General features: G+C 44.1%; 1 protein-coding gene and 1 long non-coding RNA gene across 2 annotated transcripts in view; one reads left to right on the top strand and one right to left on the bottom strand.

Moving 5' to 3' along the window:
* KCNJ6 (potassium inwardly rectifying channel subfamily J member 6) overlaps positions 1-15587 on the top strand; it is a 305527-nt gene that overhangs the window by 74892 nt on the left and 215048 nt on the right. The window contains exon 2 of the mRNA XM_004062781.5: positions 1523-1574. Coding sequence (XP_004062829.1) covers positions 1550-1574 — 25 coding nt within the window. The 5' untranslated portion in view covers positions 1523-1549. The remainder of the gene's footprint in view (positions 1-1522; positions 1575-15587) is intronic.
* On the bottom strand, positions 7615-9680 carry LOC129529367 (uncharacterized). Its single transcript, XR_008674866.1, has 3 exons — positions 9547-9680; positions 9326-9380; positions 7615-8167 (listed from the first exon to the last, which is right to left on the bottom strand). It is a non-coding gene; the product is annotated as an uncharacterized lncRNA (long non-coding RNA).

The raw sequence follows: 15587 nt of genomic DNA, 5'->3' as shown, positions 1-15587 counted from the left end.
GGAACACAACAATGTGAAACCATGAGTAAACTTCATAACGATGACATGGGAAAGAACACTACAGTTGTCCATAAACAAAAGGTCAGAGAAAGACAACAGTGTAAAATAACAAGATAATGTTGTCTGCCTGTTGATTTAGCAAAGGTTAGGAGTCAAAAGTGCTAGTGCCACTGGCAAGCTGGCAAGAAGGTAAGGAACTGAACACTTTTATACACTGTCAGGTACAACTTTGTGGGGGACAATTGAGCACTATATGTCAGAATTTTTAATATTTAGACTTTTTGACCAAGCCATACCTCACCTTAGGATTTATCCTCAGAAAATAACTTGCACAGGACAAGTGCACAACCATATAAGTTCCAAGGTGCTCATCCCAGTGTTTTATGAAGTAGTGAAAAATTCTAAGTAAATTAAATGGGATCTGGTAAAGGAAATGATGATATAATCCATGATGAATACTATGCAGTCATTAAAAAATGATGACATATTCTACCTTTATTGGCATAGAAAGATACATGATATGATGTTAAGTGAAAAAGTTGCTTCAACACAAAATGTGTATATGACATATTTATCTCTATGAAGATAGGATCATATTCCCATATCTGTAAATATGCACAGGTAAAGAAATAGGCCTAGAAAGCAGTCACCAAAATGTAACCATGATTTCCTCTGGGGGTGACATTAGATTTATAATTTTCAGTTTTTTTCTGAAGTTTTTAAATAATGAACATATTTTAGTTTCACAGAAAAACAAGGCTACAAAAAAAGTATAATAATAGTGGGCAATGTTGCAGTTACTACATATGTTAGGAACACAAAGAAATTAAACCCAAAGAACTGTGGAGAAGTTAAAGAGAACTTTTCGGTAGAGATGACCAGTATTCTTAATAGCTCCAAACTCATTTTTTAATTAGGACAGATTCAATTTCTGTATGTATTATTCTGGCTTTCAAACTCAGTGGGTTATAACCTATATCTCGGTTAAAACAAAATGTTTTTAGCCCAAAGTAGATAAGGTTATAAACCCATCAAAACTTATGACTTTTTAAAGGCTCCAGGAACCCAAAAAACTAAGACAAAGAAATATGTATAAAATCTATTTAGTTTTTTGGAAAGAAGAAACCAAATGACTACAAAAATATCAACTCCAAAAATACCAAGAAAGCTTCAATGGGGGAAAACAGAGAGGGAAAAAAAAATTAGCATATGGATATCAAAAATCCAGTGTCAAAGAGGTTTTGAAAACTGGTCGTGCGTCACCAATTATATATATCCAAGATCAGTGTGACAGATGCTCATTTCCAAGAGCAATGGGAAGCTTTTTAATGCCCTAAAAATCTCTTTTCAGTGACTGACTGATAATATAACTATCATGTGGGGTTTTTATTCATTTAATTATTGGAAACCAAATTCTGACCTAGGAAAAAGAAGGAAGAGAGATATAGCTGTAAATGGCAATTAGATCAATTCATATCTAAGACATGTTTTACAGATAATTGTCTTTTCTTCTCACCTCCAGGAAAAGCACAAAGAAGAAACTGCAACAATGGCCAAGCTGACAGAATCCATGAGTGAGTAGCTTCAAATTTATTATTTATCTTTTGTTTTGAATGGGAAAATGCAAAATCGCACAAAAAAGACATCCCGTGTGATGATCTGATTTGTCCTTCTCTTTCGCTCTTACGGGACCGAGATCTGTTTCTCACACACTGCATCATGTTGATGTTACTTTATGCGTTATTTGGAGTTCATCTTGCTTGAGGTCAAATTCTTTGCTGAAGCTGTTACCCACAGTATGGAGCTGAAGAATAAAAATAGATTTTATTTGTAACACTGCATTGGGGATTGGGACTCACAATAATTTCAACCTGACTTTTAGGAGGTTTAGTCAAAGTCAGCTGAAGTTTTTTCTGGGCATCTATTCCACGGGCTGGATGATCTAAAGAAAGGAAAGAATGGTAAATCATTGTTAAACTTTTTAGGTGTCGTTCAGAAATTTCAGACAGAACTATTAAAAAATGGAGTGCTTGCAGTATAAATAGTTTGTAATGATTTAGGTTTTGAACATAGCGTTATAGTGCTCTTAAGCTAAATAAACAGGATGCACAAAGCATTTTTAAGAGGAAAGGGGGCTGGGCACAGTGGCTCATGCCTGTAATCCCAGCACTTTGGGAGGCTGAGGCGGGCAGATCACTTGAGGTCAGGAGTTCAAGATCGGCTTGGCTAATATGGTGAAACCCTGTCTCTACTAAAAATACAAAAATAAGCTGAGCATGGTGGCGCATGCCTGCAATCCCTATTATGGCTATTCGGAAGCTGAGGCAGGAGAATCACTTGAACCTGGGAGGTGGAGGTTGAAGTGAGCCAGGTGTACTCTAGTCTGGGCAACAGAGCAAGACCTGTTCTCAAAATAAAAAATAAAAATAAAAAAGGAAAGTGGAATTTATTAGAATAAAGCCTTCTTCAAGTGAGAAATGCAGTTTTCTATGATGAAGTCTAATTATTAAAGACCATATGAATATGAAATACAAGGCATATTTTTTTCCTTTGAAAAATGGAAATTTCTCCTGATGATAGATTTCATATGGAAAGTTACAATGGAGGCTTACGAACACTTCTCCATGAACACCTTATTAAATTTGGCCTGCAAAAATTAACCATTAATGTTGCCCACATTTAACTGTGTACCTTCCTCCTCCTCTAATCAGGAGACTATTAAATACAGGTCTTCCTCTGTAGCATGGTAAGTGAACCTTTATTCCAAAATACCCACCCATACCAAGAAAATATAACGTTAAAAAGTTATTTACATTGATTTCCTTTCATCCCTGACCCCAAACCTCTGTGTAATTTTACATAAGTCTTGAACACATGCTAATTTCACTGTGATGAAAGGACTGGGTAAAGAAAAAAATCCCTTCAGCACTGACACCCCTCTCCCCTGCTCTTATTTCTGTATCATCTCCTGCCCGGCTCTCTGCTCCGTCCTTTTTTTCCACCTGTAGTCTTGGAAACTGAAAATGTTAAAAGAATTTACAACTTGGTTTGAAAAACCCCAAACTGGTTGTATTAGTCCATTCTTGCACTGCTATAAAGAATTACCCGAGACTGGGTAATTGATAAAGAGGTTTCATTAGCTCCACAGTTCCACAGGCTGTACAGGAAGCATGGTGCTGGCATCTAATCAGCTTCTGGGGAGGCCCCAGGAAACTTACAATCATGGTAAAGGGCAAAAAAGGAGCAGGCATGTCACATGGCCAGAACAGGAGGAAGTGGGGGGAGGGGGTTCCATACACTTTTAAACAACCGGATCTCTCGAGCACTTACTCAGTATCACTAGAGCAGCACTGAAGGGGAAATCCGCCCCCGTGATCAAATCATCATCTCTGACCAGGCCCCACCTCCAACATTGGGGGTTACAATTCAATATGAGATTTGCGTGGGGACACAGAACCAAATCATATCACTGGTTCTCTGTAAGTGAAAGCATCCTAAAGTGATGAAATGTGCTCTTCTCAGACCTGGAATGAAAGAATGTGGCCAGTGCCATCACAAAATGGACCAGCCTGTATTGTCCAAATATGCAGTGGATCCGTGGGCCTTATCAACTAATTCACAATCCACAGCACATGAGCAGATTTCTTTCTAATCTTTAAGTCCAAATTCGCCAACACGTTCTCTAAATGACAGGAGGATCAGTGGCTTAGAACCTAAGCATCATTGTCCGTGAATGGAGTCTCAGGTGTCTGGGTGAATTACATCAGATGGTGTTGCACATAAGTTATGATGCTAACAGTTTTCCCAAGGCTTCTGTTAGAAATGGATACTCTGGTTCAGTGAATATTATTTTTAACTCACCTGACTGAATTGGAAGGGTACCGTACTGATTAATATTTCTGATAAAGCTATTTTTATTTTTCCATCTATATTGGTTTCCAGATACATTTAAATAAGAGCTCTTCACCTGACTATCGATTTATTGGTTTTAGGTTTCAGGTTTGGCTGGACAATATTTCTAATGATTTTGGTCTGTGAATCAACTGTCATAAGAGAATTCTATCAAAGTTGAATTCCGAATCCTTGGGTCGATGACTGGGTGCACCCATTCTTCTAATGTGCTCTGTCATTATGAAAAAGATTGCATAAATGTTTCTCAATGCATAAGGAAATTTAAAAGTTGAGAACAGACCTTAGAGTCATACCCAATGTCCGAGTTTATTGGTCCTTACAAAGATACAGCAAATTATAAAATATATAAGATGTGAGGCAACTTCTATAGATGCTACAAAATGCTAATCATGTGGTCAACGTACCAAACATTTCATTTAAATTAAACTCATGACTAATTAAATATACCACACACTTATTTTACATAGAAATCTACAATGAAATACATAATTAGGTAAGGATATTCTATCAGTAGGCTGAGCAAAGAATTAACATATAATTACCACACAATAAAATTGATGGGAACATAAACCATGGCCACACTCTGGAAGAAAAAAAAAACAGACAGAACCATGAATACCCAAAACACAATGCTATGAATGGGTTTCCAAAGCCAATAAACACTTTGCTTGTTAAACTGCCAAGCAAAAACCATCTGGTTACTAGAACATCTCTATGTTTAACTAGAACTGGATAGAGATTCTTCTCCCATCACCCTAGGTGTCCACATGCTAGCAAATGGCTAGCCACATCAATGGCTAAGCAAATACCATAATGGGAAAGGAATGTCTTCTTCTAGAGCAGGGAAGAGGTGCATTTCTTTCCGCTATGTGCCATTCATCAACCACCTCCAAAAAGTCAACTTGGATCATTTTTTTTAAGGGCAAGCAAGAGATAGATTTTAAATGTTTGATTAACATTAGCAAATTTTAAATGTTTGATTAAAACCACCTTTATTTTTTTGAGGACTTTGCTGTGAAAAAAATTACAGCAACTTTAATAAATTAAAAATACTTTAAAATATTTTACGTCACATTATTGAAACGAGGACGGGCATGGTAAGGATAAGAAAAAAAAATAGAGAAAGGAAGAAAAGTAGATGTGGAAGAAGAGATAGAGAAACAATAAAAACACGCACAAAGCATAGAGAAACTATATGTACAGTATATGAGGAAAACCCAAGAGAAGGGGGTATTAAGGAGGACTGAGACAGAATTACAAGGAGCAAAGACAAGACCGGTAGGCAAAGAGGGAGAGGAGGTACGGAGAGATTTAACAAAGAGAGGGTCCATGAGGTCTAAAAATTAGCAAACTAAGTGTGGCAGTTCACAGCCTGTGAACTTTCAACCTTCCAAAGGCTGCCAATTTTTTTAAATCTTTTTTTATATAGAATACTTTAAGTTCTGGGATACATGTGCAGAACGTGCAGATTTGTTAAAGAGGTATACACATGCCATGGTGGTTTGCTGCACCCATCAACCCATCATCTACATTAGGTATTTCTCCTAATGTTATCCCTCCTCTGGCCCCCCAACCCCTGACAGGCCCTGGTATGGTATGTTCCCCTCCCTGTGCCCATGTGTTCTCATTGTTCAACTTCCACCTATGAGTGAGAACATGCAGTGTTTGGTTTCCCGTTCTCGTGTTAGTTTGCTGAGAATGATAGTTTCCAGCTTCATCCATGTCCCTGCAAAGGACGTGAACTCATCCTTTTTTATGGCTGCATAGTATTCCATGGTGTATATGTGCCACATTTTCTTTATCCAGTCTATCATTGATGGGCATTTGGGTTGGTTCCAAGTCTTTGCTATTGTGAACAGTGCCACAATAAACATGTGTGTGCATGTGGCTTTATAGTAGAATGATTTATAATCCTTTGGGTATATACCCAGTAATGGGATTGCTGGGTCAAATGGTATTTCTGGTTCTAGATCCTTGAGGAATCGCCACACTGTCTTCCACAATGGCTGAACTAATTTACACTCCCACCAACAGTGTAGAAGTGTTCCTACTTCTCCACATCCTCTCTAGCATCTGTTGTTTCCTGACTTTTTAATGATCACCATTCTAACTGGCTTGAGATGGTATCTCATTGTGGTTTTGGTTTGCATTTCTCTAATGACCAGTGATGATGAGCATTTTTTCATATGTTTGTTGGCTGCATAAATGTCTTCTTTTGACAAGTGCCTGTTCATATCCTTCACCCACTTTTTGATGGGGTTGTTTGTTTTTTTCTTGTAAATTTTGTTTAAGTTATTTGTAGATTCTGGATATTAGCCCTTTGTCAGATGGATAGATTGCATCAAAAAGTGGGCTGCCAGTTTTTTAACACTACCCTTTGAAATGTTAATCTCTATTTGCATCTTCACAATGGATATTTTCATACTTAGACTACCAGAAGCCCATTCCAAATGGGGCAACCAGAAAGCCCACGCTGGAGGGTTAGGGTTAGGGTTAGGGTTAGGGTTAGGGTTAGGGTGACTCTCAGCTTGCTCGCTGGTAACCAGCACTTTACCAGTACACCCACTGACTGAAATGAAACTGAAAGCCTGATTCTAGTGGAGGCTCCCAATATTGTCTAAAGACAGGCATGCAGTGACCCAAACAGTGCCATCATCAGAGGTGACACAGCCTAGTAGACTCTGTCCTGGCCTCTCAGATGATGAAAAACTGGAGATGTCCAGAGGCAGGCAAATAGCCCGAAAGCTCTAAATCATGGTCTGCATGGAATACTTTGCAGGCTGTTCTTACATAAATTTCCAAAGGTAATTTTCTTCATGGTCATTGTCTGCTGACACATCACTGCCCTCCAACCTTGGAGGTCCTGGGAATGCATCAAATACAGCGCACGAAGTCTTGCCACATGGTTTCATTGATATTTAAATTGTAATCAGATATCTGGTCTTGTGCATGGTGTTGGACTTGCAAGAGTTGAACAGGCAGTGGACTTGGCCCTGATGTCTTCTCCTGGCTGCAGGATCCCTTCCCTAGGACCCCGCCCACCTCAGGGTTCTGCTGGCAAGCTGAAATCACACTTCTGTCCCCTTCTCTGCATCAGTTGTGTGTCTGCCATGCATTACTGCTCAGTAAGTGGGGGCCGCCTGAGCTACCTGTGGCTATCTCTGCATCTTGGCAGAAGGAGTTGGCTTCCTCTTGCTTTCTGTCTCTATCCTGCCAGTCTCTCTCAGGCATGCCCACTCCCCACTTTTCCTTGGCAGCCAGAGCATCCCTAGGGGTTGTCGTCATGAGCCGTTCTACCCCAGCCATCCCTTTGGGCATGGTCCACCTTGAAATCACCACCATAACACATCCACATGGAGCAGAGAAGAGGTACTCATCATTTCCAAATAAATAACACAGCAGCAGCTTTATTCTGAGTAGCTCCAGGGGCTGAATCTTCATCCAGCCAGAAACAGGCAAAAAGACTATGGTTTCTTTTTCTGCAAAGAGTCAAGGACCTGCTCTGTGAGGGGTTCAGAGGTCTTGGCTGTCTGCTTTGATATAGAGGGAATTCCTCCTATGACTAAAGAAACAGTTCAAATTTAGTACAGATTTGAAATGCTGTTGTGTCAGATGAAATGAAGACAGAGAACCAATTACAATCACCACACGTTAAATTAGCTCAATTAAAGCAGAGTGGTTTTTAATCATTTATTCCCTTTTTTATGGGGTGGTTATTATAGCTCTGGCATTGTGTTAAGGCACAGAAAGACAAAAAGATGGGGTTCTTGCCTGCACCAGGCGCAACATTTGGGGGCAAAGGAGGCAACAGAGTAACAGCTATGACATGTGGCATGCGCTCTTGCAGAAGCATCCTGTAAGTCGCTGCAGCTTGCAGGTGCAGGCCACCAGGCTTTCCTTTTACAGACCCCAGTGTGCTCCTGCATCAAAAAGGCACCCAAAGGATGATCAGGCTTCCACCAGGCAGCCAATGGGACTGTAAGTGCTAGAATGTCATGCGGGAGGACAGAGGTGGGGGAAGAGAAAAGCATTGATAGCAGATGACTGGGCAGATAGGAGGGGTCAGATTATAAAAGGGCTTGTGTGTGGCTTGGGTTTTTCCTGTGGGTAATGGGGCAGTGCTGAAGGTTTCAAAGAAGATCAGCATTTTAGAAGGAATCCACTGAGGCATCATGGCGTGGATTGCAGGTTGGGCATGCACGGACAAAAGAATCCAGGAGCTGGCACACCACATGAGCTGAGAGGCTCTGGGGACCTAGACAAGAGTGGATCTGAAATGAATTTAAGAGGTGGTGACCAGTGGGATGTAGTGGAGGACAAGAAAGGACTTTGAGCTTAGGGGAGAGGCTTGGCGAAGCTTTCGAGACACCCCAGGGCTAGAAATGCAGGTGGTAGAAGGAGTCATTTGATAAGCTGTTACAATTGGTTCAAATGCAAATATATTGAGTTTAGGGTTTTCCATTGGTAGGCACAGGCTTCAGTCATTTGGAGTTATTTTTGGTCCACAGTCAGTGTGCCTTTTGGGAAAGAACTCCCTACTCTCTAGGATACAAATAGGGCAGGTGTGTGTATATCAGTGGCATGAGGCTAAGTTATGTTGCAATAACAAAAACATCTCTGTGGCTGAACGTACATGCATATGCACACACGTTTATTTCTCCTTTATGCCACTTGTCCACACTGGTCAGCCATGAACTGGACATGTTAGGGTCACCCTGGGACCCCCACAGTCTCGGAGGCTGCATCTCCACCTGCGTTTTCACATCCATGGCCATGGTGGGGAAGAGCACATGGTATATTGACACTGCATCTTAAAATTCCATCCAGAAGTGACACATGACACATGTCACTTCTGCTCTGATTGCATTAGCCAAAGCAAGTCAATAACCTCGCCTAACTTCCAAGATGAAGGGGGCACAATTCCACTCTGTGTTTGGAAGGAGGATGTGTGGTCACCAGAGGACAGAGGGGCTGAACTGCATGCTAGAAATTCCGAGAAGTCAGCCGGATGCAGTGGCTCATGCCTGTAATCCCAGCACTTTGGGAGGCTGAGGCGGGTGGGTCACCTGAGGTCAGGAGTTCGAGACCAGCCTGGCCAACATGGTGAAACCCTGTCTCCACTAAAAATACAAAAATTAGCTGGGCCTGTAATCCCAGCTATTCTGGAGGCTGAGGCAGGAGAACTGCTTGAACCCAGGAGGTGGAGGTTGCAGTTAGCCAAGATTGCGCCATTGCACTCCAGCCTGGGCAGCAAGAGTGAAACTCCATCTCAAAAAAAAAGAAAAGAAAAGAAATGCTGAGAAGCCAGACTGGGGGACAGGGAGATAATCTACTCTCAGCAATGGCTGGGGACCACCACTACCTCTAGGTCATAGGGATGGAAAGGGGCGACAGAATTGGAATGACAGCCTACCTGTCTGATGAAAGCTTGAGCCATGCAGGAGGTATGGTCACTGCCAGAGACGCCTCTATAGGCCAAGAAGAGGGAGAGAAATACCTTGGTTCTCCCTTCCCACCGAACTCCAGGCTCCCAGTGGAGCCCCCACTGGCTAAGCCCATCTGGATGTCAGCTGACAGAGCTTCCCCGCCCCCCACCAGATACAGAGCTGAGCAGGTTAAGGGTGAGGCAGGGACCTGAGGACAGACAGGCCAGGATGGGCACGGGGAAAACCTGAGTTGACCATCAGAGAGCAGATGACTGCCCCATGCCTCCAGAACCACCTGCCTACAAAGACAAAGCCTGGGTCCTGGCAACCAAGACAAAGAGCCAGGAAAGCAGGTGTCAGAATTCTAGATGGGAGCCCATTCATCCGGAGGTCCCAGGGTTCCTGACAATGGGAGAATCCTGTAGATTCTGTAGATCCTGCAGCTGGGCTGGGAGTTAAGGGCCAAGGAAGACGTTGTGTCATCTCACGCGGGGCAGAGCTGTTCATCATATATGGCCTTTAAGGTGCTAAATGACCCTTTATCCCCCGGGACGAAAGCTACTCCAGGCCCACTAGATGGTGCTTTTTAAAATGCACTTTCTCCCTACCAATGAAATTTAGGAACTTTAAATACTAAGATCCTTATCTCAGGTTCACACTCACACAGGTAGTTATAGCATCATCTCAAAAGTAACTTGACTTAAACTCATTACTCTTGACAACTCAGTTCCTGCCATTACATACTTTAAGACATGGCTGTGATGTTTTATTTCTGATTATTGTCTAATGAGCTCTGCAGTGACAACCACCTGGGAAAACATTGCTATGTCCCTACCAGAGGCAACATTTCCTTTATAAAGGAGGTTTGGGGTCTTCTTAAAGTCCCACAGGGAGTCCATCCCCCTCAGCTGTCCATCAGTGTGCCTTCTACTGTCCCTGCAGAATGGTACTTACTTCTCTCTACTGCCTTTCTTCTCTCCAAAACCTCTCTTCTCATTTGCCTTCCTCTTCCATAGTGGGCAGGTATCACTAAGGCTGCCCAGTCTCTCCCCGCAAGACCGCCTTCTGACAATTCTTCACTTCCCCTCCTTGCGCATTCCCCTGCCTCCTTTGCCCCGGGACCGTGTGCCCCTCCTGCAGGGTGAGTTGAGCTAGGTGAGCTACAGGACTGGAGGCAGGTGCAGGTTTTGAGTTGCCAGCACAGGTACTAACAGAAGCAGTCATTCCCTTACCAAGAGCTTCTGCCATGTGCTTCTGGGAACAGGTCCTGAAGGCCAACCTAGAGGCGGGTTTTCATGCTCTCCTATGGCTCCAAGAGCTAAATCACACTCCTTCACCACCCCTGTCTGCTCACGCTTGCCGAATTGCCTCCTGTCATCTCAACTTGTAACTGAGGGATTCAGCCTCTCTTTTGTTACTCATTGCTGGGTTACCTGCAGGACCAGGGGAGTGAGGCACTCAGTGGATACTAAGAAGGGCTGGCTGGGAGCAGCAGCAGAAACTTCGTTTATGCTTCTTCATCACATTAGTGCAGTCCCTGTACAATGTATCATTTCAGTCCCACCATTAGGCAGAAAAGCAGCCTTTGATTGAAAGCAAAAGCAAGCTAGTAGGCTCTTCCCTGTCTGTGCTCCTCTGAAAAGCTGGTAGTTTTTCACTGTGAGATACGTTTGTCCTTACTGGAAAACATCTTTTAAACTCAAGGATAATTGCTTCCTGGTTGAGATTACAGGCATGTTCAGTTGGAATCAGAGATCCTACCTACCTCTGAGGCTGACAGGGCTGAAATGGACTAGAAGGCCTGAGCCATGTCTCCATGCAGTGGGGGCTTCCCGCCTTGTCTGCTCTCCCTTCTTCTCCCTCCCATGTCCCTCAGGGTGGGACTTTCTTGATCCTGTAGTTTTTATTTGCTGCCTCCTGCACTCACTGCCCAGGATCTTCCCCCTAACGGCCATTTCCAAATAAGAATGCAATTCCCTCCCTTGCCATATCCAGAATGAGCATGTGGCTTAAAGCATTTAACTGGTACAAACATGCAGGGGTTTGCAAAACAGCAAAATTTTAGAACCATCACACGTGACATTCCTGTAAGTTATTACTGGTCTTTGTGCAAATGGAAATGGGGCTAGAACTGTTATCTAAAAATTCATCTCCTTTCTTTCTGCTATCTTGGAGATCACGTTGCCCCTCACCTTCTGATGAATGTCCCTTACTTGGTTGGTAAGAAACTCACCTCTCTGATGCCCACACCTTGTCTCTGGCACTGGGAAGGAATGAACTGGGCTTTCTCAGCGTGGCCACCAGTGAGATTTGTCAGCTGTGTAATTCTTGATGTGAATTGTAGGATGATCAACTTGACCTCAACCCACTGGAAGCCAGTAGCACCCTCCCTCTAGGTATGACAACAAGGTGACTTCAGACATGTCTAAATTTTCCCTGGGGGAGAAAAGTCACCCCCAGGGGAGTAGTTGAAAATCAATGCTGTAGATGAAACCAGGAAGGAAGAGGAAGGCCAAACAGACCCAGGCATTTATTCTTCTGCAGTAATGGCAGGATTTGCTAGTCAGTCTCAGACCTTCCCTAGGCCTGTGGTCTCCAGGCTACGGCCTCCCACCTTCCACTTGCCTAACACTGGGATGATCAACCTGAACCACTCCAGGAAGCCACCAGGAGAGTCTGTCTGGTCAGCCACCTGACTGTGGAGACAATTCAGACATAAGAATCTCTATTTAATTGATGATCTGATTGAGGCTCAGAAAGATGCACTGATTTTTCCATCGTGATGGTGTTGTCGGGGAGTTGGAAATACCACTGCCTTGGGGACTGACAGACACAGGAGAGCAGGAAAGTGGGCAGGTGGAGGAGGCAGGGACCCTGATTCTGAGCAGAGCTGGCCATTTTCTCCCAGAACATGGAACAAGAGTGTCATTCTTTCCACAACAGCAGGTTTTAGGGCCTGCCCGATGACTTCCTCAATAATAATTTTTCTCACTCATTTTGCCTTTCCAAGTTATTGGTAATGGAAAGCCCGGCTCTGGGGCAGCTATGGACCTTTTCACTTGGTTCCATTTGCCCCCATCTCGGGGGCACCCCTGCGTGGGCAAAGCCTCCATGGAGCATTTCACTCCAGTGTCTTCCTCTCTCGCATGGGTTCACAGGGACTTTGGCCTTCCTCATTTGCCACTCCTCTTACAGAAAGTAATCACGGGCAAAGCAGCTGTTCACGACATGAGTCACTGCATTACCAGCCCAGCTTGGCAACTCAGACACAGAGGCCTGAGCCAGGCGGCCACCACCATCACTGGGGCCACAAGCTCCACACACCTCTGCCTCTGTCTCCATCACTGCCCCCTGGCCCCCACACACCCAGCAGCGGGATGTGTTCCCAGCCCATTCCAAGCCAATGGGGTGCCCAGGTGACATCCAGGAGCCCCAACCAAACCCAAGTGCAGAAGCACCTCTCCAAAGCTGGAGGCCCCCAGCTCCCAGAGGGAACATGAAAGGCACCTACCCCCATTTGCCTTTGCTCCAGCCCAAAGTAGAAAAGTAAATAAACACATTTTTAAACTCTCTTGCCTCACACTTCCTCCGCTCGCCTTCCCCGCCTCCCACCAACTGCCACCCCATCTCACTGTGTCTCACTGTCCCTCCCGCCCTCCTCCCACAAGCTGCCACCTGGCTCCAAGAGCCCGCTCCTCCCTCCCACCACCTCCACCCCCGGTTCAGGCTCCATCCCCCACCTCCTGCCACTCCCACTTCTGCTCATCCTCCCATCAACCTCTGGTAACAGCAGGTTCTACCCAGGCAAGGCAGAGGGCAACAGGAGAGGAAGTCTCCCCCAGGATGGCACAGGCCCTGGGTTAGGCTGCATGGCTGGACTTTGGGGTGCCAGCCTTTCCCTACACCCTCAGAGAGCAAACAAATGGCCATGCAAACAAATGGGACCTGCAAACAAATGGCCATTTGGAAGAGATGCCCAGATGTGTGGCCAAGAGAAAAGCTGGAGGGTGCAGGGTAGACAGCCTGGAGGGTACAGGGTAGATGGCTAACTCATCAGGGAAGCGTGGACAGTCCACAGCTGGGGAGAAGGCAGCATGTTTAGGAAGCGCTGAGCCTCAGCTCTGGAAATTGAGTGAGCAGATGGTCAGAGGGAGCAGCAGAACACTGAATTTTAAAGGCTAAAACTCCGCAGAGTGCAGCTACGAGGGTGGGGAGGACAGCCTGCCACACAGAGCCATGGGCCTCTCCCAGACCGGGACTGATGCAAACACCTGCTTGGAGGAATTTGCTTTTCACCTCATGCAGCCCTCTTTGCCTCATGTTACTTTGTCACCGAAAGGAAACTGATCTCTTCAGGGACTTTTCATCAAGAATCCATCACCCCCCAGCTCCCAGGCCTGCCCTCCTCCCTGGTGACAGATGTGTGAGCTGGGACAGCCCACAGGCTCCCTGAATTCAGCTGGGGAAGGGAAGCAGGCCGGGGAAGCACCCTGGCTTCCAGTGCTGCGGGGAATTAAACTCGGATGAAGGTGGATGGCACCAGTGGGAGAAAGCCACCTCCTCGATGGCTTCCCAGAGAGGAAAAAGTCAAGGCGTCCGGGATGTTCAGCAGTAAAAGCATCACCACCTACACCCCGGTGTGCTTTCCTGATTCCATGTCACCTTTATCACAAGATATGACATTTCAGGCTCAAAGGTGTTGGGGATTGGGGATATCTACATGTTTAAATATTGACTCAGAATTTCTCTGCAGCCCAGAATTGCATGCATAAAGGTTTCTCCACAATTAGCACAACATCCCTGCCGTCCACAGAGGGTGTAATGCTTATCAGGTGAGGCGCGTCAGTGTGGTCTTAAGAGACAGACAGAGCTGATCTAACTGTGGCCCAGCCACCTCCTAGCTGTGAGGCTGCAGGCAACTCACTTAACCCCTCTGGTCTGAGTTTCTGCCACTGATCATACCAGCTCCCCACCTGGGTTTCATAATATACACAAAGCTAATGGGTATGTGCACATGTGTGCTAATATGTATATTTATACATATATAAATATGCATAACTGCATTTGATTATGTTCCCTGTGTATATAAACTGATACACTGAAAGCTGAGAGAGAGATAATATATTCATATATTGAAAACTAATATATAATGCATATAAAACATGTAACATAGCAACTGTCCCATATCAGGCACTCAAACAAAGGTGAAAATGACAAATTATCATTATCTTCCATACCTTGTTTTACTTACTATTCTCAACTCAAGCCCATTATAATAATATTCATATTGTTGAGTTTTATCACCTTGTACTATATTCAACCCTTTTAAAGACTCGAGGTTAAAAAAAAAAAACCCAAGGGTTATGATGTCACTCTATGATTTTATAAATTTCCATTAGGTACTAAAAAATTCTTGTTGACCGATTTCTACTACTTACGGGATTTGGATATGTGGTGTTTGTTACCTGCAGTACGTTTATTCTAACAAGTAACACTGTACCTTACACCTGAAATCTCATTGTTGCCAGAGTATACCTGTGGGTTTCATTGCTAAATACCAGTGATCTTTCCTGCCAAATATGCAAGTGCTTCCCTCCTGGTACCACACACTCCCCTTGGACAGATGGGGATATAGAGGGTGATTGCTTCCTGGACTCACACAGTCCAGCTCACAGAATTCAGGGGGATAAAGCACACTTTTGATTTCCTGAAGTCAAACCCAAACCAAATATCATTCCCTGCTTAGTTGCTAGGGATGTTTTTCTTAGTAGAGATTTATTTAATTCAGGTTATAGCTCTCATACTCAGAAGTGTCCAATTAAACCCAGAGGCCACTGTGCCCTGACTCTTCAATAATCTCCTTCCCAAAGTTATTTTCTCCTGAGCGTCGCTGAGTCCCCACATCCCAGGGACAAGCCTTTGCGGTCCCTTCTTCCACCATGCATTCTTAACAAGAACACTCTCAGTAAGACGTGAAAAGGACAAAACGAGTCTGGATTTAAGAAAAAAATCCAGGCTACTCTCTGCTTGTGTGTGTTCCCCACCCTGTTTCCTTGGCTTTAATAAGAGGAAAGGTTTCAGACCCATCTCTAATCTCTCCCATGGAGGTTTTCTCATTATTTTCGCTTGTCAGATTTGGAAATGTTACTCTAAGGCCATCAAGGAAGAAAGAAATCTTTCTTTGAGTAAATTGAGAGTTGCATTCATCAGAATTATTTTACACGATTCTTCCTTGCATTCTCTTTTTAA

Source organism: Gorilla gorilla, chromosome 22 (assembly GCF_029281585.2).
Source record: "Gorilla gorilla gorilla isolate KB3781 chromosome 22, NHGRI_mGorGor1-v2.1_pri, whole genome shotgun sequence".
Lineage (NCBI taxonomy): Eukaryota > Metazoa > Chordata > Mammalia > Primates > Hominidae > Gorilla > Gorilla gorilla.
The sequence above is the reverse complement of the archived record's forward strand: the minus strand, read 5'-3'. Positions and strand labels throughout refer to the sequence as shown.